We start from the raw sequence: 22,395 nt of genomic DNA, 5'->3' as shown, positions 1-22,395 counted from the left end.
AAATCCTGTTAGGATCGAAAGGCCCTGGGCTGTGTTTGTTTAGCTTCCTGTAACAGTTAAACCCTGTATTTCTTTCATCCATACTTAAGAACTATTAGCATGAGCAGTAAAGGAGGTAAAAGAACTAAAGGAATAACGGAGGGTAAAGAAGGTAAAGGAGGTAAAGAGAGTGAAGGAAGTAAAAGAGGAAAAAGGGGGTCGAATAGGTAAAATAAGTAAAGGAAGTAAAAGAAGGAAAGGAGGTAAAGGAAGTAAAGGAAGTTAAATAAGTAAATTAGGTAATGGAGCTCAAGGAGGTAAAGGAGGTATAGGAAGTAAAGAAAGTAGAGGTAAGAAAGTAAAGGAAGTAAAGCAAAGTAAAGGAAGTAAAGGAGGTATAGGAAGTAAGAAAGTAGAGGTAAAGAAAGTAAAGGAAGTAAGACAGTACAGGAGGTAAAGGAGGTATAGGAAGTACAGAAAGTAAAGGAAGTAAGAAAGTCAAGGAGGTCAAGAGATGGACGAGCTTGTTCTCATGGTTCTCCCCCTCATCAGATCCTCAGGAGGAACACAGATGAAACACAATACAGTGGGTGGAACACTAGAGAAAACATGACAGATGTGTGTATACAGCCTGCTGTGTGTCTGTTTTGTGTGTGTGTGTGTGTGTGTGTTGGTGTGTGTGTGCGTGTGTGTGTGTGTGGTGTGTGTTGTGTGTGGTGTGTGTGAGAGAGACATAGAAAGTCCCTATTAAAGCCTGAACGAGGCCTCGTTCGATCTCATCGTTGGACTCGTACCAAAACTTCTGCTCCTCACTGCCTCGTCTCAGCCTCTTAGAAACTCTAAGGGTCAGAACTCTAAGGGCCTGTACACAAGCTGGATTTCTTCTTATCGCGCTAACATCCAGGGTTTAATCGGTGTGTGCTGTACCACGACGCTGGTTAACTTCTTATGGGGCTAAATCACCATGGTAACTTAAGCCTGATTTAAGGTTCTGTGTAAAATCCCCTGCCGTAAACGCACAAAGGCGTAGACCCCTCCCTTGTAACCTTACGTGCGCCTCCCAAAAACCTCAGCCCCGGTCACTGTCTTTTCCAGTCACACCACCATGTTTCATCTTTTAGCGTAGTGATACGAGAGTTGTTTCAACAGTGGATTGAGTCACAGAGAAAACCGAGAAGGACTAAAAGTGCCAGAGTTTTATTATTTCCTTTCATGGTTGCAGCACGCAAAACACCGCCAAACTGAGTCAATCACAGTCAAAAGGTGTGTCTTTACTGTTCTTATCACTACTACTGCCTCGTCTCTGTACCTACTGTGTGTGTTTCATTACCAGTAAACAATGACCAACATGCTGTGGAGGCTGATAGAGGAGCAGACATGACGTTATGTTTACAATCTTTAAAGCGCTGTCACGCTCCAACTCCTTGCTTCCCGTGCCGTGGACCTGGTTACCCCGCTGCTCTCTCTCCACTCTACTGTGGGTTCAGGGTCTCCTCACCCCCAGCGTGACTGTTGACTGGAGCAGTCGCCAGTCCGATACTTTTATACGTTGTTTACGAGTTGCCTATGTTTATATTAAAAATAAAGAGCACGTTTTGAACCGTTGTTTTAATGTTTGTGTTTAACAAACACACATGGTTGGTACAGTAGGTCAGTAATAATCTAGAAATAAATTACATTTTAAGATGCTTAAAAACATAAAACATATTTTTCTGTGGCCGGAAGATAAAAACGGGCTTTTTATTGTTGATTTGTAACAACAACACACAGCCACACCCCCTAGCGGCAGGGCGGCCAATCGCAGAGCGAGGCGTTCCATTTACGCAGAAGTAAAAAGGCCAACTCCGCCTCATGTTGACGGCATGCCCCCGACGTAAGTCCTGACACTGAACCTTAAACCAGGCTTTAGGCTGAACACCTAACCTGGTCTGGACGAGCTTATGAAGTGGATCAGATCTGAGCAAGTACTAAAGCCCCACCTCCTGACCAATCAGAGAACGACCTGCCCATTGTTAGAAGATCCTGGTTGGTGCACATCTGACAGCTGTGTTTAGGAAAGAAATATTATTAATAGATGAATCCTTTAATTTAGTGATGACATCCTTTAGGAAACATAAATATATATCTGATGGACTGATCTACAGTCAGCTGATGATGATCAGCTGGTCTTTCCTCACTTTGGTCAAATTTCTCAACTAGTAGGACGGGCATTGGGAGAGTCCGTAAGTCCTGAGGACGTGGAAAATGTCCACCACCAGATTGGAATTATGATAAGGGTCTCCAGCTGATTAGATCAGGCATTTTTCTGATTTATCGCAAAATTCAGATTACGTTGGCAGCAATATTGGAAGCCTCTTGTCATCGATGGAAGGGGCCGAACTCTCAGAACTCTCTGATGGATTCCACCGCGTTGAACTTTAAGAGGAGTGGGGAGTTCGTCTCAAGGAAATGAAAATTATTGGATTATAGATCAAATGACCAGGAACAATGGGGCTGGCACTCATGTTGAGGCTAGCCCGTCTGAAATTGCGTGCAACTGCAGTGCAATAGCGTACCCCCATTTGAGAAACACTGCTCCACACAGTTTCTACGTGATTATGATTGGTCTGACGCTGCAATCTCCACCCCTGTCACTGGAGCGCGCACGTAGCCAGGCTGAAATCACCTCGCTTAAGTGAATGTGTTCATATCCTGCTTCGTAGTACAGCTGCTATTTAAGTCCGCTAACAGAGCGATATCAGGATGTACTTAACCAGCTTTGTAGTACAGGCGTCAAGTGTTTGCTGGTTGTCATTACATAACACAGACACCAGTTTCACCAAAACACCAGTGAAGAAATATAACTTCACAGGAAGAAGAAGTTACGCACAAACTCATGACTAGCTTTTTTCAAACCTCCAGATACATGTTGTTCTTTCCTAACTCTAACTTGACCAACACTAACTCAGTTATGCTTTCAGGATTTTAAAACCACAGATATCCACAGAGGCAATGCTAACTGGCCTCCAACCCAGTTAGCATTTATTTTAATGAAACCATAACAGCCACTAATGAGTGCTCCACTTATCACAGTGAAGGCCATGAAAGAGCTGCAGCTCCCCTGACTTCAGTTTCAGAGTGGGAGCGACGTTAAAGCAGCCGATAATGCCTCTTTTGGCTACGTGACACTCATTGAAAACAGTGTTTTGCTTCTAAAAGTGTCCTGGAGAAGGAATACCATGGCAGCATTAAGCCGCTAATCCCCTGGCTGAGTTCTCCACTGCTCCAGAAAGCTGGGAAAGAGTCTGTGAGATCTGCTGACTGCAGAGACAGAGGTGGAAAAATAAGGCGAGGAGTCCAAAGAAACCACGGAGAGAGTGAGACACACGGAGAGGAGCAGATTTAATCTCAACCATCTCAAGTACAACTGAGAAGAAAAAAGGGTCTGCACAGGAAGTGTCTTTACTTAAATACATGAAGTCATGTCAGCAAAACCACTGGAGCTGGATTTCCTAATCTAAAGACAATCTGTGCTGAATCAAAGTGGTACACACATGCTTTACTTCACTAAAAGTACAGATACAGAAACTGTATACCATTATTAACACATTAATCATCACATCTACAGTCTCCTTACTTCCTTTTCATTGAGGGTTTAGTTTGTGTGATAAAAGTTATTTTTACTTCAGAAAGTTAAGTCGGGCATACTGCGAGGTTTGTACGAGAGTTGACATTCCCGTGTATTTGCAAACCAGTTATAGCAAACAGCTCCGTGTAAATACGTGACATCATCACAAATTAAAAAAAATACATGAGTGTATTGATTTCATTTCAATAAAAATAGCAACAATATTGTAATTTCTGTTTCAGGAAGAATCAAAGCTCCTTAAAAAGGATCCTTCACTGTTTTTACAAGTTTGGCCAAAAATCTTTGAAATGTACTTATTAAAAGATCTATGTCTAATAAAAACACATTATTATGAACCACATTTGTTTCATTACCTTTTAAAATCTTTTTTAGAGCCTGTGTTCCTCCATTTTGAAATCACGCGATTGATGATGTCACACGGCCCCACTGCTTGTAAACATCCCATTGTTTTCTATTGGAGTGAAACATTCATCCTGGTTTTAGATGATTTAGCAGCTTTTTCTGTCAAAATGACGACTTGTGCTGCTTTTAGTTATTATATATCTAAATCAGTGGTTCTCAAAATGTTTTGGCTCAAGTACCCCTTTCTCTTATTTCTGAATCCAAGTACCTCCTTGTGTCCGACTACAACATTTTACTCACTTTTATGAGTGATAACACATATTTGAAATAATCTCACTTTGTAAATAAGTGAAATGAAACTGTATTAAGGGCCTTCTGAATAGATTTCTATAGTTTTTATAACTTCCTGTCTCTTCAGGTCACGTTCTAATCAAGATCATGTCGTGTATTTTGTTGTTGTTTGTCTGTTCTTTTTATTATTCAATATATATTTTTATCTATGTTCTCTCTCTCTCTCTCTCTCTCTCAAGCATCCCCTGTAGTGCCATCATGATTCACGTACCCCCATTTGAGAAACACTGCTCTAAATAATCAGGAGAAGTAAAACAGTCGCCCCCTGAGGTCACAGATTATTTTCAGGTCGCAACTGTTTTTATGCTCTTTCCGTAAACAAAAGACGGTTATATCAACATCTTTACCTTTCCTGATTATTTAGAGCAACCAAAAGCAGACCAAGTTGTCAATTTCAAAAAGCTGCTTAATGATCTAAACAGTTGCTATAATTGATCTAAAAAGCAACTAAATGATCTAAAAAGCAACTAAATGATCTAAAAAGCAACTAAATGATATAAAAAGCTACTAAATTATTTAAAAATCTGCTAAATGATCTAAAAAGCAACTAAATGATATAAAAAGCTACTAAATTATTTAAAAAGCTGCTAAATGATCTAAAAAGCTACTAAATGATTTAAAAAGCTACTAAATTATCTAAAAAGCTACTAAATTATTTAAAGAGCTACTAAATGATCTAAAAAGCAACTAAATTATTTAAAAAGCTGCTAATTGATCTAAAAAGCAACTAAATTATCTAAAAAGCAACTAAATTATCTAAAAAGCTACTAAATGATTTAAAAAGCTACTAAATTATCTAAAAAGCTACTAAATTATTTAAAGAGCTACTAAATGATCTAAAAAGCAACTAAATGATATAAAAAGCAACTAAATGATATAAAAAGCAACTAAATGATCTAAAAAGCTACTAAATTATTTAAAAAGCTGCTAAATGATCTAAAAAGCAACTAAATGATCTAAAAAGCTGCTAATTGATCTAAAAAGCTACTAAATTATCTAAAAAGCAAATAAAAGATTTAAAAAGCTGCTAAATGATCTAAAAAGCAACTAAATGATCTAAAAAGCTGCTAAATGATCTAAAACCAGGCTGAATACTTCAGTCCAATAGAAAACAATGGGATGTTTACAGGCAGTGAAGCCGTGTGACATCATCAATCACGTGATTTTAAGATGGAAGAACACAGGCTCTAGAACTGTAAAGTAGTCCTATTTTAAAAGTTAATTAAACTAATATGATGCATAATGTGTTATATCTTCTAATGAGCACATTTCAAAGATTATCCTCGTCACTGACAGTTACAGACACACAGACTCAGCTCTCAGTGAAGCTACAGCTTCATCTTTTATCGCTAAGAATGCTGAGTTCTCCGAGGCAACAGCAGCAGCGAGTTTTATAGGTGCGTTCATACGTTGGCAGGAAAAAAGCCAATAAAGTCAAATTTACTGAGGAGAAGGGAACGCGGTGACGTTACATAACTTCACTAGATCTGCACGTATACCAAAGCACAGCCTCGTCGTTGTGTAATCATTAAAGCTGTACAACAAGTGACAAACTCTCACAACAAAGCCATCATCATCATCATCATCATCATTTATTCTTCCCAAATTCTCTGTAAATTTTGCTTCTTCAATGTAGTTCATTTGAAACTCGTTAAAGTTATGTTAATTTATTTATTTACACAGGAATTTAACTGAAATATTACTCATTTTACTGGGATTTAGAGCTGGTGAGGTAATAAACAGAGTTAGAGTTGAATCTTTGAACAGGAATTAACCCAAATCCTCTGAGTCATCAAATTAAACTCATAAACACAGAAAAAATGTTGCTAAATATATAAAAGAAGTGTAAGCATGCTGGTGGAGGAAGGAATTTAAATCAATTTTGTAAGTTAAATATAACAAACTAGAGAAATCCATTTCTTGAGCATCACTTTTTACAATAACAATAACATAAAGTGCATTACAAAGGACTTTTAAAGGACATGAACCTTACTTTTCTTCTTATTTCATCCGTAGCTACATACAGAAGACATAAATGAGCCCCCTCCAAAATAAAAGCACAGCTTTTCCACCCAGTTATGAGGTGAGATCACGCTAACCCAGTTCCCAGCATGTACATGCACAGCTGTACACACAGTTTATGTGAGCGCTGAAACCTGAGAATGGGTAACGATGTATAAGAGGAGGAAAAGTCTGGAGGGATTTACACTGCCTCCACAGACGCTCTACGCTCCTTCCTCAGCCACCGTTTGAAAAACACTGCGTTATCACAGGTATACAGAAGAACTCAAATGCAACGCAGGAAGGAGTAGGAAGAAACTGAAATATCTAACAGATTGAATAAACGGGCCCCAAACAAAACAAGGAGGATAACTGAAATATTCCCCAATCGGATTTGTTTATTAAAGGAACACAGATTCCCCACTTTGCAATCAGAATCAGGAACTCTCAATAATTTCAATGAGCTTGAAAGTCTCTCTTCACAGGTTGACAATCTAGCAAGAGACTGACTGAACTGAGGGAGTATATATAACCTCCTCCGACTTGACGAGGGAATGAGGAGCAGCTGTGGAGAGCAGGAAAACTGGGCAGGCAGGAAAACATGGACAGGAACAGGCAAAATCAAGGAACAGGGAGTGACTAAATAAGCAGACTCATGACAGAACCCCCCTCTCAAGGGACGGCTTCTGCCATCCCAACAGCAACCACCACACCGGGAGGGAGGAGGGGAACACGATGGAGGGTCAGAACTCCTCAGAATGCCCCGAACCACCCTCCGAACAGACCAGAAAGAACCACCAGTCGATTCCTCACCAGAACCACTGTTGTCCGGCTGGTCATCCAGGCCGCAGGAGGAAGGACAGAAGGCACCCCAGAACCAGCTCGGCCAGAAGCAGTGACGGCCGCCGAAGGTTGATCCGGATGCTGCTCATGGAAGGCTCGAATGAGACGCGGGTCAAGATAAACCTGGCAGGTACCCAACATCGCTCCTCAGGACCATACCCCTCCCAGTCGATTAGGTATTGGAGTCCTCTGCCACGGCGCCTGGAACGGAGAAGGCGTCGAACCGTGTATGCAGGTTCCCCATCAATCAGACGCGTTGGTGGTGGAGGAGGTAGGGCGGGAGCAAGAGGACTTTCATGGACAGGTTTATCCTTCGAGACATGGAAAGTGGCATTAATACGCATGGCCCTGGGTAACTTGAGGCGCACAGCCACAGGGTTGACCACCTTCTCGATTTCAAAAGGACCAATGAAGCTTGGAGCGAGTTTCTTGGACTCAACTCTAAGAGGGAGATTCTTTGTGGAAAGCCAAACCATCTGGCCCACTTGGTATACAGGAGCCTCAGAGCGGCGGCGATTAGCAGAAGCAGAGTAACGATGTGCTGAATGGAGCAGGGCTTTTCGTGCCTGTTTCCAGGTCCTGTAGAAGCGTTTGATGAAGGCCCTGAACAGATGGACAAAATGCTTCTTTCTCTTGGGTTGAAATAAGGGTGGCTGATACCCATACGCACATTGAAATGGTGAAAGGCCTGTGGCCGTACTTTGCAGAGTGTTATGCGAGTACTCGACCCACAGTAACTGTTGGGACCAGGAGGACGGACTTCTGGAAAGCCATACAACGCAAAATGGTTCCATCTGTTTGGTTAATTCTTCGGTTTGGCCATTTGATTGAGGATGGTATCCTGATGACAAGCTCACAGTGGCTCCTAGAAGCGAACAGAACTCCCGCCAGAAAATGGAGGTGAATTGTGGGCCCCGATCCGAGACAATATCAGTAGGTAGTCCGTGCAGACGAAAAACATTTAGCAACATAAGTTGGGCGGTCTCCTTCGCCGATGGAAGTTTAGGAACAGGAATGAAATGAGCCATCTTACTAAAACGATCAACGACTGTCAGGATGGTGGTGTATCCGTCAGAAGCAGCTAAGCCGGTAACAAAGTCAAGGGATATATGGGACCAAGGTCGATGAGGAACAGGTAGAGAATGAAGATGTCCAGCAGGTGCTTGGTGTGTAGGTTTGACTGATTGCATACAGGACAGGAATTGACAAAATCTCTGGTGTCTTCATCCAGGGAAGCCCACCAAAACCTTTGCCGCACGAACTCCTTAGTCCGCTGGATATCAGGGTGACATGTGAGTCTAGAACTGTGGGCCCATTGCAGAACATCCGACTGGAGATGTTGAGGTAAACAAGAGAAGGTTGTCAGGACAGGTGCTGGGTCCAGGACTGTCCTCCAGAGCAGCTTTGACCCGTTCCTCCACGTCCCATGTGAGGATGGCAACCATGTGGGAGTTGGACAGGATTGTCTCGGGTTCTGCAGTGGAGACTTCCGAGGTGGAGAACTGGCGGGACAGCGAATCCGGCTTAGTGTTGCGAGAACCAGGTCGATAGGACAGAGTGAAATTGAACCTAGTGAGAAACAGAGCCCACCGGGCCTGCCGAGAGTTGAGGTGTTTTGCAGACTGAAGATATTCCAGATTCTTGTGATCTGTCCATATCAGAAATGGCACCTTGCTGCCTTCGAGCCAGTGTCTCCACTCCTCCAAGGCCAATTTAACTGCCAGCAGTTCCCGATTACCAATGTCGTAGTTCCTCTCTGCCGATGTTAACTGTCGAGAGTAGAAGGCGCAGGGGTGCAGCTTCTGATCATCAGGTGCTCGTTGAGACAAAACCGCCCCCACACCTACATCAGAAGCTTCGACTTCCACCACAAACTGCCCTTCAGGATCCGGAACCCTAAGAATGGGGGCAGAGGTGAAACGCTTCTTTAGTGACTTAAAGGCCTCCTCCGCCTCTGAAGACCACCTGTAGGGTACTTTGGAGGAGGTAAGTGCTGTGAGTGGAGCAGCAACCGAACTGTAACCCCGGATGAACTTTCGGTAAAAGTTTGCGAACCCAAGGAAGCGCTGTAACATCTTACGGGACTCAGGAAGAGGCCAGGGCGCAACTGCTTCTACCTTGGAGGGTCCATGGAAATGCTTCCTTGAACAATGACATAACCAAGAAAAGCAACAGATGGGGTATGGAACTCACACTTTTCTGCCTTGACAAAGAGTGAGTTTGCAAGCAGGCGTTGCAGGACGGATTGGATGTAATGAACGTGTTCTTCCTTGGACCTTGAGAAAATCAGGATGTCGTCGAGGTAAACAAAAACATACTGGTTTAACATGTCACGGAGAACATCATTAACCAGGGCCTGGAAAACTGCGGGAGCATTGGTGAGACCGAATGGCATAACCAGATACTCGTAGTGTCCAGTAGGAGTGTTAAAAGCAGTCATCCACTCATCCCCTTGGGGGTTCGATCCAACTCCCTGTCGAAGTGTCCTTGGGCAAGACACTGAACCCCAGGAGCTTGTCAACCATTAGGAGTTGCTCCTTGCATGGCAGCTCATTCCCATTGGTGTGTGAATGGGTGAATCAGCTGATATTGTGAATATCTATTATATAAATCAAGTCCATTTACCATTCACTACCTTGAGTATTGATCCGATGCAATATCAGCATGAATAATACACAGAAGAATATGCTACAATAAATAAAAGCAGTATATATATATATATATATATATAAATAGGAGACTGAACCTCTGCTGTTGCACAGGACGTTTGGACAGGACTCACAGTTGAAGTTCACTTTATTCTAGCATAATAAAGACATCCTTGTCTTTTGCACTCACTTTAAGTTGTTGAGGTGATCTGTGTTTGATAAAACCATCAGCAGGGGAAATAAAAGCTTCATGTTTGAGTTAGAGGAGGACAAAGTCGGAGATTGATCGTTCCTGATTCCTGAAGCTTAATTTTTATGTGTTCTCAGATAAAAGTGGGAGGCTTTGAGTCGTTTAGGTCGTACATAATAAAATCTGACTCAGTGTGTGCATGTGCGTGTGTGCTCACCCTGCGGTTGGGCGTTGAGCAGTGATGGGTCCACTGTGGGAGCGCCTCGAGGCATAGGCACAGGTTTTGAAGGCTCTGCGGTGCAAAAAAAAAAACCCAAAACACAACACGGATTAGAAGAAAATGGAAAACTACACAAAAAAAATACAAAAAGTCTGTAATGTGACGCTGGTTAACACTTTTTTAGCCTCTTTTTCTGTGAGGTACGCTATTGGATGAAGGACATGCCAATCATCATTTAACTCAGCCAATCAGGGCATGTCTGGGACTTTCACACCAAAGGGATTTCAACCAGACAACACTGCCACAGATAGGTCCCTCCATCATATAAGTCACTTTCTCAATTTAAATTAACTAGTTTTGTTTTTTGTTGTTAATGTGTGTGTTTCTGTTGATAATTTGTGTGTTTTCTTGATAATTTCAGTGTTTTGGTTGGTAATTTGTGTGTTTTGGTTGGTAATTTGGGTGTTTTTGTAGGTAATTTGTGTGTTTTAGTTGGTAATTTGGGTGTTTCAGTTGGTAATTTGTGTGTTTTGGTTGGTAATTTGGGTGTTTTTGGGTGAGAATTTGTGTGTTTTAGTTGGTAATTTGGGTGTTTTTGTTGACAATTTATGATAGTCACAGATAAGTCGCTCCATCATATACGTTGCTTCCTCAATTTAAATGAACTAGTTTTGTCTTTGTTTTGTGTACTTTTGGGGCCTACACTACTAATCTAGATTAACTCTAATCACGCTAACTTCCGGGTGTGCTGTCCTACGAAGCTACATCTTACAGAGCTAAATCACCATGGTAACTTAGGCTGAATGACTAACCTGGTCGGCACCAGGTTTTGTTCTGGCTAGGATCTTAGCAAGTGCTAAAGTCCCGCCTCCTGACCAATCAGTTCTCTAGAAAGCGAGCTGTCCAATAAAAGGTGATGTGTGAACACGTCTCTGTGTGGATCTGATCTGACGCTAACAGGAGAGAGAATATTTAGACATCGATGCAATCCTTTCATTAACCGATGACATCCTTTAGGAAACATATAGATTTATATCTGATGAACTGATCTACAATCAGCTGATGAAGGCTGTGTCCCCGCGGACGGGTGAAGTCATTAATTAATTAATTAATTCATTCATTCATTCATTCATTCATACGCTAGTGAGGCTGACCGCATTAGCAGGAACATACTACAGTGAAACTATGTGCTCTCATCCCAGTGTGTGATAAATAGGTCTACTTGAACAGAAACACGTGTGTGCTGTAATAAAGTGTAACTGATCAGAGTGCTGTCCGTTTATCATCCAATGAATTAATATCATAACGAATCTCACGTGTTTACGTATTCACAGAGTCGGCGATTCGCTGCCAGCATTCCCTCCAGAAATTTAAAACAGAGATTCACAACTGGTGGGTCACGGACCATTTTCAGTGGGTAGGACAAAATATTTAAAAGTGCTTTTATTCTGAAGGAGATTTACTAATTTTTCAGTATTTAACTAATGATAATATAAACAGCTTGTGTCTAGTTTTTAATTATTTTGTAGAGTTTGTGTATAAAACTAAACAGAATGATTGAATTCTAAGTAACTGCAACATATTAACTGTAGCTTAATTCGATTTGGGGGCCACAGCTTTGCTGATTTAAAACAACTCATGTCAAAATGTGGGCGTCGTGTGTTGGGAGAAGCCTGAGAAACATTTGAATGTGTTTAGTAGCTGAACGTGTGTGTAACAGTGGAACAAAGTGAGCTATCACTGATTTATAAAAGGCGAGCTGCGAGGTCGAACCCAAGCTGGAGCCGCTGAATCACTTCCTCCTGTGCCAGACCAAAACAAGAGCGCGCTCGTGTGTGTGTGTGGGAAAGCGTCAGTGTGCCAACCCTGTGTGGGTAGGCTTGTGTAATCTATAATCACCCTCAATGATTTGAGGTTTGTGTGAGTGTGTGTGTGAGGCGTACACACACACATGCTTTCTGTATAGCGCTTTGTGTTTCTTTGCAGGAGAAGCCAAAAAAGAGAAACACAGGGCTTTATTTTCCTCAAACTGGAGACACACAGCGGAGCAATTATCACTGAGGGCTTTATAATTCTCTCTGTGGATTGGAGAGCCTGAAGTGTCTCCATATTTACGTCCTGAAGGGCTGAACTTCTGCAGGCGTAAATAAACGCACACAGTGTGTTTGGGAGACTCTCGGTGGTCGTGATAAAAAGCAGTGCAGATCAAATTAGCATGAAGAAGGTACAGAAAATATTCACACAAGTTAAAAACATCTCAGTGTAAATGACCCGTCAACGGTAAGACTTTTATTCTCTTAAAGTCCACAAACTGACTCAACGTCACACTCAGAACGTGAAAAAAGCTAATTTCTATCAAAAATCATCAACTTTTCCTCAGAAAAGATGTAACTTTCTGTTGAAATACAACTAAAATCTCAATTAGAAACTATTTTTAGGATGAAAAAAGGCTTTTTAAGTGAGTAACTGGTTCTTCAGGACATTTTTATCAAAACATACTGTATTTCTGATGTAACGTAACAGACATCTTTATCGTAACAGTAATTTTTGCAGTGACACATAGACATTCCTGTCATAAAGGACAATTTTTTCTGAAATAATTTTTTTCCTGTGACAGACATTTGTCTTAACAGGCTTTTTTGCTGAACACAAATTTTTGCGGTAAAAAAAATTCACCCTGACAAACAATTTTGGCTTAATATCCATTTTTGTTGAAACATAATTTTGACAAAAATTTTCTCTGAAAGAAAATAAATGTCACAAAGGGATTTTTTTCCTCTGACTGACATTTTTTGACGTAACAGACATGTAATCTAATGGTGCATTAACGACTGTTGCTTTCATGTATTTGTAAATGTGGTTCTGGAAAAGTACACAACGTGAGTCTCCGCGTCCTACCTGAGGGGGGCGCCACATCTGCTGGAGTGTTGGCCGGTGCGAAGGCTCCGGGTGGGATGTTAATGTTGTTGTAGTTGCTGGGCGGGGGTCCGGACGGTCCTGGGGCGGGAGTGAAGCCTATTCCCGAAGACGAACCGAACCCCGGGTCCTGGTGGTTAAAGTTCTGCGAGGAAGGAGGGCCTCTGAAGGATCCTCCGTGAGACGGACCCTCGGCTGAAAAACCTTCTGCTCCAAACTCGTCTGGTGAAAAAAACCCCATAACAACAGAACTTTGAAGCTGTATCTTCAAACTGATTCAAAAGCAGTTTCAATCACATATTAAAAACATTAAATATCAAAAATAGCACGCATTTACACACATTTTTTCATAACAATGAAATGGTCAAATCTCGCTTAAAATCTTAGTACAAAATCCTGCGATGTTACATAGCAATACCCTAACATTAACATTAGCCTAACATTAACATCGGCATAAGCAATAACCTAGCATTAACATTAACATTAGCCTAGCATTAACCTAGCATTAACATTAACCTGTCATTAGCCTAGCATTAACATTAGTCTAGCATTAACCTAGCAAAAATATTAACCTGGCATTAGCAATAGCCTAACATTAACATTAGCCTAGCATTAACATTGACATTAGCCTAACATTAACATTGACAATAACAATAACCTGGCATTAACATTAACAATAACATAGTATTAACAATAGCCTAACATTGATATTAGCCTAGCATTAACATTAGCAATAACCTGGTATTAGCATAGCATTAGCAATAGCCTAATATTAACCTAGCATTATCATTAACCTAACATTAACATTGGCATTAGCAATAACCTAGTATTAACATCAACATTAACCTTGCATTAGCCTAGCATTTACATTAATAGTAGCGTGGCTTTAACATTAACCTAGCATTAAGATTAGCATTAGCCTAGCTTTAACATTAACATTAACATTAACATTAGGCTAGCATTAGCCTAGCTTTAACATTAATATTAACCTAGCATTAACATTAGCATTAGCCTAGCGTTAACATTCAAATTAGCATTAGCACTCTGCATTGGGAATTGGTGAAATGTTGAATATCGTACTGTAGATATCAGTGATCTTATGGCATTTATACTACACGCAGGCATGTTGTATCATTCAATACTTTATTATTGATGTAACCAAAGATTCCATTAAAAATGCATTTAAACCTGGAGCCTCACACTGGATCTGGTGAGATTTGATGAGAGAAACCCCACACTCCGGCTCAGAGACTTACTCTTCCATTAAGTGGTTGCGCTCTGTTTATTCAGGGACAGCTAAGTGAGCAGAAGCTCCTTTTTCCATGTCGGTTTCTCCAAAGTCACAGCAGAATAACAGACGGTGGTTACAGGCTCTCAGAGCCGACATGACTGCTGTTGTACAAACACTACAGAACTCATTTTTACAATTAAATGTCATTACATTTTTGTCGGCGAGAGGCAGAACGACGAAAATATGAACCACACTTTCAGTAAAAACTACAGAAAAATCCTCTTCATAGGATGTTATTTATTTGATGAGTTTTGATCAAAAACGCTCTTGAAGATCATGAATAATCTGAATTAAATGTGTTTAATCAGTGGCTAATTTAGAGGTAAGAGGCGGGACATGATAAGAGAGCCAATCAGGATAGATAAGGCATGCCACCGCCAGCTAAAAATAGAGATGAATGGAATCAATTTATATTCTGACTGAAAAGAGAATTTAAAAATATCATTTCCTATGATGAGAAACTGAAACTAAAATGATTTTATACCCAAGTCTAAAAGCCTGATTTCATAAAGGTTTGTGTGAGTAAACCAAAGTTTTTTCTGTCAAATACACAAAATACACAAGCAATAGATTTACTGCCTCCAAACTTGGAGGCACACCCCCTAAGAGGGGGCGGGATGTTATGTCAATCATGGTAAATAGAAAATAATTTTTTCTTTGCACTTTATTAATAAAGAGCTTTATGAATGTTCTCAGATATGTGATTATAATTTTCTATGAGATTTAATGAAAATCTTATGAATAATAAATAAAAAATCTCATAAGCTAAAAATAGTCGAATGCAATCCATTTCCAACTGAAAAGAGACAAAAAAAGACTAAAATAATTTTATTCCAAAGTCTAAAAGTGCATTCAAACCGAACGCAACTTCAGCAATTATAGTTGCTTAAATCAACCGTGATGAGTCGCTTGAACATAGTCAAACCTTTTACTTGCTTCATCTACCTCAGTGACGTGAGACTGGGGGAGTGACGTAGGGAGAAAACTCATGCCAATGAATGTCGAGACAGTCTCTCTCGAAGTAGCTTGAAAAGTTCAAAATTTGCAACTTTCAGCAACTTTCAGCAGCTCAGATTGCGTCGCTCGAAGGGAGGTCGCTTGACATCGCGTCATTAACATCAATTTTGGGTGTGAACGCATGATGAGAGCCTGATTTCATAAAGGTGTGTGCGTGCAAACACACTTTGCTCTTGATCTACTAACCACAATAACACCAGCAATAGATTTACTGCTCCAAACAGTTTAATAAAGAGCTTTATGACTGTTCTCAGATATGTGATTATAATTTTATATGAGATTTGATGAAAATCTCATGAAATAATGAATAAATAATCTCATAAACTAAAATGAGTCGAATGCAATTAATTCATATTTCCATCTGAAAAGAGACTAAAAATGTCATTCCGATGACGAAAAAGAGACTGGAACTAAAATAATTTTATTCCAAAGTGCATTCAAACTGAACGCAACTTCAGCAATTATAGTTGCTTAAATCAGCCGTGATGGGTTGCTTGAACATAGTCAAACTTTTTACTTGCTTCATCTACCACAGTGACGTGAGACTGGGGGGGTGACGTAGGGAGAAACTCATTGCCAATTGAATGTCGTGACAGAGTCTCACTCAAAGTAGCTTGAAAAGTTAAAAATTTTCAACTTTGAGAAACTTTCAGCAGCTCAGATAGCGCGATTGAGTCACTTGAAGGAAGGTCGCTTGACGTCGCGTCATTTACATTGATTTTAAATGTAATCTAGTCACCAGATTCACTGAAGAGACGTTGGGTGTGAACGCACCATGAGAGCCTGATTTCAAAAAGGTTTGTGTGTGCAAACACACGTTGCGCTTGATCTACTAACCACATTTGACTCATTGCCTCTAATGCAGTGGTTCCCAATCTAGGGGGTGCACCTCCTGGGGGGGCTGAATGTTGAGCATGAAAGACATTTATAACTGTTCTCAGTAAAATGTGTAATCAGTGTAACTGTGATTACACATTTTATGCTATTTTTGATGAGATTTGAACAGTCCAAATTTTTATTAGTTTTTTCTTTTTTTTTACCAATTTTGTTGTGATGGGGGGGGGCACTGAGAGTTTTTCCTTCTTTATTCAACTGTTTTATGTGAAAAAAATATTGTGGAAATGTGTCTCTCTAAACATGTTTAGTCTGTCATATAACCATTTAAAAATCAGGAAGTAAAGTACGTTATATCACAAGATTTCGTAGCAAGAACTTTTAGCAATAAATGGAATTTCCCTCTCTCTGCATGTAAATGCATCAGAGGATATAGTCCGTTAATTCTGTATTTTGTGATGGGACAGGAAATGACGCCAAATATTTTTTTTTAAAATTGAATCTAAATTTCCAAACAGAATTAACCACATTAATCTGACTCATTCACATGTATTCAATAATGAGCCAAACAATAGCATGAAATCTACCTTGTTTTACTTTGTGTAATTACACAAAGTAAAACCTGTTATACTTTAGCTTTACGCTAGTTGACGTTCCTGACTGACTGCATAGCAGATGACAAGCTGGTGTTTGGTTTTCTGGAGGTAAACTTGTGGAGAGGAGGATCAACATCTGGTTCAACTCCCCTCTCACCGTGGTTGTAAAGTTTAGATTATGACCCCGCGGGATGACATCACACGTAGGAGCAGCAAAAACAAACCGTCGTCACGTGGTTAAAAGTCACAGGATGGAGGCTTTGACCAATCAGGAGGAACATGAGTTATAGATGTAAGAAGAAGAGATTCAACATGTGTTTGGTACGAACTCTGAACCCTGGACATGGCTAACGGCTAACGGCTCATGGCTAACTGCACACCTATGGCTCACCTCATTTGTCTAATAATAAATCGGTATAGTTGGTAATGGTTAATAAATGACAGTTAATCAATAACTGTAATTAACACTATTGCTATCATAGGTAATCAATATTTATTCATAGTTAAAAGTTAATTTTAAGAATGAACAATGAATAATTATTAGTGTAATTAACCCTTTTGTAATAAGAAGTTATTAATCAAAAGTGTTGTTATTGTCATTATCAATAGGCAACAGGTAATAATTGATAAATATCGGAATTCATTTACCACTATTATAATTATGAGTTGATAATAAACAATAATTACTATTATATTTATTGTTTATTAGTCATAGTGTAATTTGGAAAACTATCATTAAAGATTACATATCATTATTAATGATTAGTAGGGTATTTTTAAAATAGTTAATATATAACATGTAGGTGTAAGTTATGCTAAAATAAGTATAGGACATAATTACACTATTAATAACTACATTTTTATACTGTTATACATTTAGGAGTTATCATTTATTAGTTAATTATTACAGCACTTTTTATTTCAAAATATTGTAACTACCACCTTTATAACCATAGAAGTTATTATTAATAATAATACAATAATAATAATAATTATTATTATAAATTAATAATCTATATTTTCATTTATAATATTTGTTATTTTGTTAATATTGTAATTGTATTCATAGTTAATACCAAACAATTAGGTAAGTAATTGAGTAAATAATGCTGATATAACTATAGCAAATAATTACACTAATGAAAACAAAATAATAAAAAACTGTTATAAGTATAGGAGTTCATGTTTATTAGCTAAAATTAGTTGACATAAGGCCTGCACGATTTTGACAAAAAACGTAATTGCGACAGATTGTGATTTCAATTCGATTTTCAATTTAAAAAAAATATTTTACACATTTAAATGCACATATACGTATTTTGTTTTTGTTTTTTTTTTTGTTTTCCACATCTTTTTTTTTAAATTCGGTTTTTTTAGAAATATTAATCAATTTTTTCCGAAAAAATTAGCTTTCAACTCCTGTGAGGAAACAAAATACTAATAAATAAAAAAAAACAATAAATAAACAAAAATGTATGTCAAAAATAAAGTAGGATACAATTAAAAGGAAGATATAAGTTGTACTGTGAGGAAACAAAATAAATACCAATAAAAAAAGAAAACTATAATAAAACAAAAATGAATGTCAAAAAAAAAAAAATGTAATTTAAAATAATGAGTAAGATACAATTAAAAGGTAGATATTATGACATTATTCTGACTGCTCATTTTTAATTATTCATGTCTTATAAAGATGTATGATCCTAATGACTGTAATGATTAAACAAAACAAAATGTGTAAGACACATCAGGAGTAAGAAGAGTTTTTTTCACCACTAGGGGTAGAGTATTTTACGGTATCAGAAGATAATCATTAATCTACGATGTTTCAGACTCTACAATCACTGGTATTGATGATCTCGTCCACAATAACAGAACAACTTTATCCACAGATCTTCTGTAGCTCTGATTAGATGTTTAAACGCTCTGAGCAGGTGGAGCTGATTAAAGCTGACTCATGTTTTCACGGAGCACAGCAGCGCTACACGAGAAACGGACGGGGTTTTACAGACACATCAAGGTTAAGCGGGCACTGGTCTACTCTGTATTTAGGAGTCAGTGATGATTTGTGTAGTTTTTTGCCAGGTTAGACGGTGTTTAGATGATGTTTGAAGCCAGGATGAGAGTTTCTATGTTAAAAAAACGTCCTTTCCCTCACGGTGACAGCGTTTAAACCTGATTCTGTCCATTTCCACGTTCAACAGTAGAGTCTGTTTTCATTGTTCGATTCCGTGATTCCATTAACATGAATTTTATAGGACCCTAGTGTAGATGTTAGTGCACTCAGAGACTCGCTGCAGCGCATACAAGCATGTGTCCTGTAACCATTTCTGATTGGCCAGCAGCCCAGGAAGGCGGTTCTCAGCCATTCTGATTGGTCAAACATATACATATCACTCAAATGATGGAGACGGAAGAAAAAACCTCCAGAATCTGAGGTTACGTTATCGCAGTAGTGAAAACCTTAATATCGATGCGATTAAGGTTAATCAATCAGCCTTAGTTGACATTTATTGGTTAATGGTTAATTACAGTGAAATTATCACTATTGTAATTATATTAGTTAATAATCAAGTAATAGTGTAAATGACAATATTGTCATTATTTTTTCTAATTAGTTAATTATTAATAGTGTATGTTGTCCTATTGTAATTAATAAGTTAATAGAGAGATTATTAGACTATTAATTGGTTCACTAAATAGTCATGTGATCAAATATGGCGGCCGCCCGTAATGTCACACAATGGATAATAGATGTTTTACAATCAGAAACTTTGGATCCCAACAAATATTTTTTATCATTAATTGTTTAAATTTATAGTGTATCAAGATAAAAAATGAATACCTGCCGTTAATAAAAAGAGTAATTAATCATAAAATAGTTGGTCACTAATATTGTTTATTTTACAGGCAGGTTCTTTACATTGGGAGCCATGGGGGGGAACCCAGCCATGATGCACGTCTGACTAAAAAGCTCCTGGAGGTGATGTCACAGTCGTGTGCGTGCGTGTGTGCAGATGGCCTTTATTTCAAAGAGGAATTCATCAACACGACAAAGTGAAGAATACCAGTGAGAGTTTCCCCGCGGGTGGAGCGACGTGTGTGCGCGTTGCTGATACATATCTGGACACACTCGCCTCCTCCTCCCCATGGGCCTTTGATGCAATTTCTCGCTCTCTCAGTGCAATCTGAAAACAAGTCCAGATGCTGAAAAGCCCCACGAGGCGGAAAGTCAATTCTTCTCAGAACTGAGGTCACCAAAAACACACACACACACGTCAGAGCAAACACACACACACACACACACACTCGCCTCTACTCACACAACTTTGAGGATTTCTTCTTTACAACTAACTCTAAAGTGAAAATTAATCTGGATTAATTGATCCCAGTTTTTGTAGAGTACTGAGTGGTGACCTGTCCTACATGCATAATATGGGGCGCCGATTATAAAGTTGCGCGTGCTAAAATAAACTTTTTGCAACAAACCACATTTTAAAATGTGAATTGTTGTATGTTACTTTTTGACTGTTAAATCTAAATGTTAAATGTAAATGTAAATCTAGATATTAAATTTAATTTTTAAATGTTAAATGTAATGCTAGATGTTAGATCTAAATCTAAATTTTAATCTAAATGTTAAAACTACACACTTAAATCTAAATGCTAATAATTAAATCTAAATCTAAATGTTAAATATGTATTTTATTATTTATTTATTCAGTTTATTTCCGACATGGTTACATTCACTTTTTTTTTTTTTTTTTTTGTACATGCCGAAAAAGGAGACGAGAGAAGCAGTTTGCTTATCCGGGTCCCGTCCCCTGTTTTACCATCGCAAATTTACATGGGTTTACATGTCTCTCTGGTCAAACATTCTTGAGTTGTTGAACAGTCCTTTTTTGTGTAGTCTCATCTGTGTTGTCCTCCTCCTTAAATCTATCTAAATCTAAATGTTAAATCTAATTTTTAAATGTTAAATGTAAGGCTAAATTTAAAATCTAAATTTTAAATCTTAAATGTTAAATCTAAATGCAAAATTTAAAATCTAAATATTAAATCTAAATGTAAAATTTAAAATCTAAATGTTACATCTAGATGTTAAATCAAAATGTTAAATCAAAATGTTAAATCAAAATGTTAAATCAAAATGTTAAATCAAAATGTAAAATCAAAATGTAAAATCTAAATGTCACAGGTGAAACTAAATATTTAGCTAATATGCATCTGCACGTCTAACTCAGTGCACAGTAATGAAACGGTGATCATTTTCTGTGATAATATTGATTCGCTAATAAAGTCTTTATTGGAAACCTTTCAGAGGTTGCTCAGTCAAACATTTGAACTTTACAAACGCTTTATGTGGCCGTTCTGAAGCTGTCCTGGGCTTTTCTTTCTGCTTAAAGGTTACATTTATAGTCGAGGTGACATCAGAGGCGAAGGCTTTTCAATGAAACAAAGGTTTCAGTCGATCTGGGTTGAAATGAAGGTGTAGTAACAAAGTAAATATCAGCTCATTCTCACAGCAAACACAATGGAGCATACGTGCTGACACATCTTCCAGGAGACGACGTGAACTTCTGTCCTCCTGACTCACTGTGGATGAAACCGTAAAAGGTCTAATACGCCCTCTAATCTCCACAAGTTTCTAACGAGGCTTTCCTGCAGCCACCTCAGACCTGATAAGGCCAACACAAACATCTCTGGAGCCACAGCGAGGAAAAGGAAGCAGACCTTAATGGTCTTTACACGGACAGGGCAGGGGAGAAAGAGAAGAGGACACACCTAAAATTATAGAAAATCATTATAAATTAATGAACTTCATTACAATTTATTTCTACCCTGACAACAGGAACAAGCGAGTCGAAAAATAAAAAAACCTCCTATGATTACAACAGATATCTATCTGCTTATTGGTTTATCCAGTTGTGTTTTGTTTCTGCTAAACATGTCCATGTTTGTTAAATCTAAATGTTAAATCTAAATCTAAATGTCATGAGTGAAACAAAATATTTAGCCAATATGAAAACATGAATGCATTTGCACATCCAACGCAGTGCACAGAAATTGGTGATCATTTTCTAGCTCAACAAGAAGACAGTCATCAATAGGGGTGGGAACCTCTAGGTACCTCACGATACGATACGCGATACAAAGCTCACGATAATGATTATCTCACAATATGACGAGACTGCGATTATCGATATATTGGTCAGAAATCAATCTACGATAATCTATGATATAAATGGATAATAAAAATGTAAAATCCAGTTAACTGAAAGCATTAGTCAAAAGCAAAGTCTTCAACAGTTTTTTAAAAGTATCCACACAGTTAAGCTCCAGGAGAGACTGGTGCAGGTTATTAAAGAGTCTGTGGGCCACAGCCTGGAACACCAGGTCTCCTCGTTTTTGGGGTCGGTCTAAAGACCGAAGGCTTCGCCCTGAAGTGTAGGGGCACAACAAGTCCGTGATATATATATATTGAGGGGCCTGACCATGTAACGCTCGGAACGAAGGAACTAAGACTTTGTATTCTATT

General features: G+C 38.7%; 1 protein-coding gene across 3 annotated transcripts in view; it reads right to left on the bottom strand.

Annotated features, from left to right (window-relative positions):
* vta1 (vesicle (multivesicular body) trafficking 1) overlaps positions 1 to 22,395 on the bottom strand; it is a 54,769-nt gene that overhangs the window by 3,099 nt on the left and 29,275 nt on the right. For 2 of the 3 annotated variants that reach the window (XM_028440477.1, XM_028440479.1), the window contains 2 exons: positions 13,101 to 13,340; positions 10,200 to 10,274 (listed from right to left, as the gene is read on the bottom strand). In XM_028440477.1, the coding sequence (XP_028296278.1) occupies positions 10,200 to 10,274; positions 13,101 to 13,340 (315 nt within the window). The remainder of the gene's footprint in view (positions 1 to 10,199; positions 10,275 to 13,100; positions 13,341 to 22,395) is intronic. The other variant, XM_028440478.1, reaches the window with a different exon arrangement.

The sequence above is a fragment of the Gouania willdenowi genome (assembly GCF_900634775.1).
Source record: "Gouania willdenowi chromosome 24 unlocalized genomic scaffold, fGouWil2.1 scaffold_320_arrow_ctg1, whole genome shotgun sequence".
NCBI lineage: Eukaryota > Metazoa > Chordata > Actinopteri > Blenniiformes > Gobiesocidae > Gouania > Gouania willdenowi.
The sequence above is the reverse complement of the archived record's forward strand: the minus strand, read 5'-3'. Positions and strand labels throughout refer to the sequence as shown.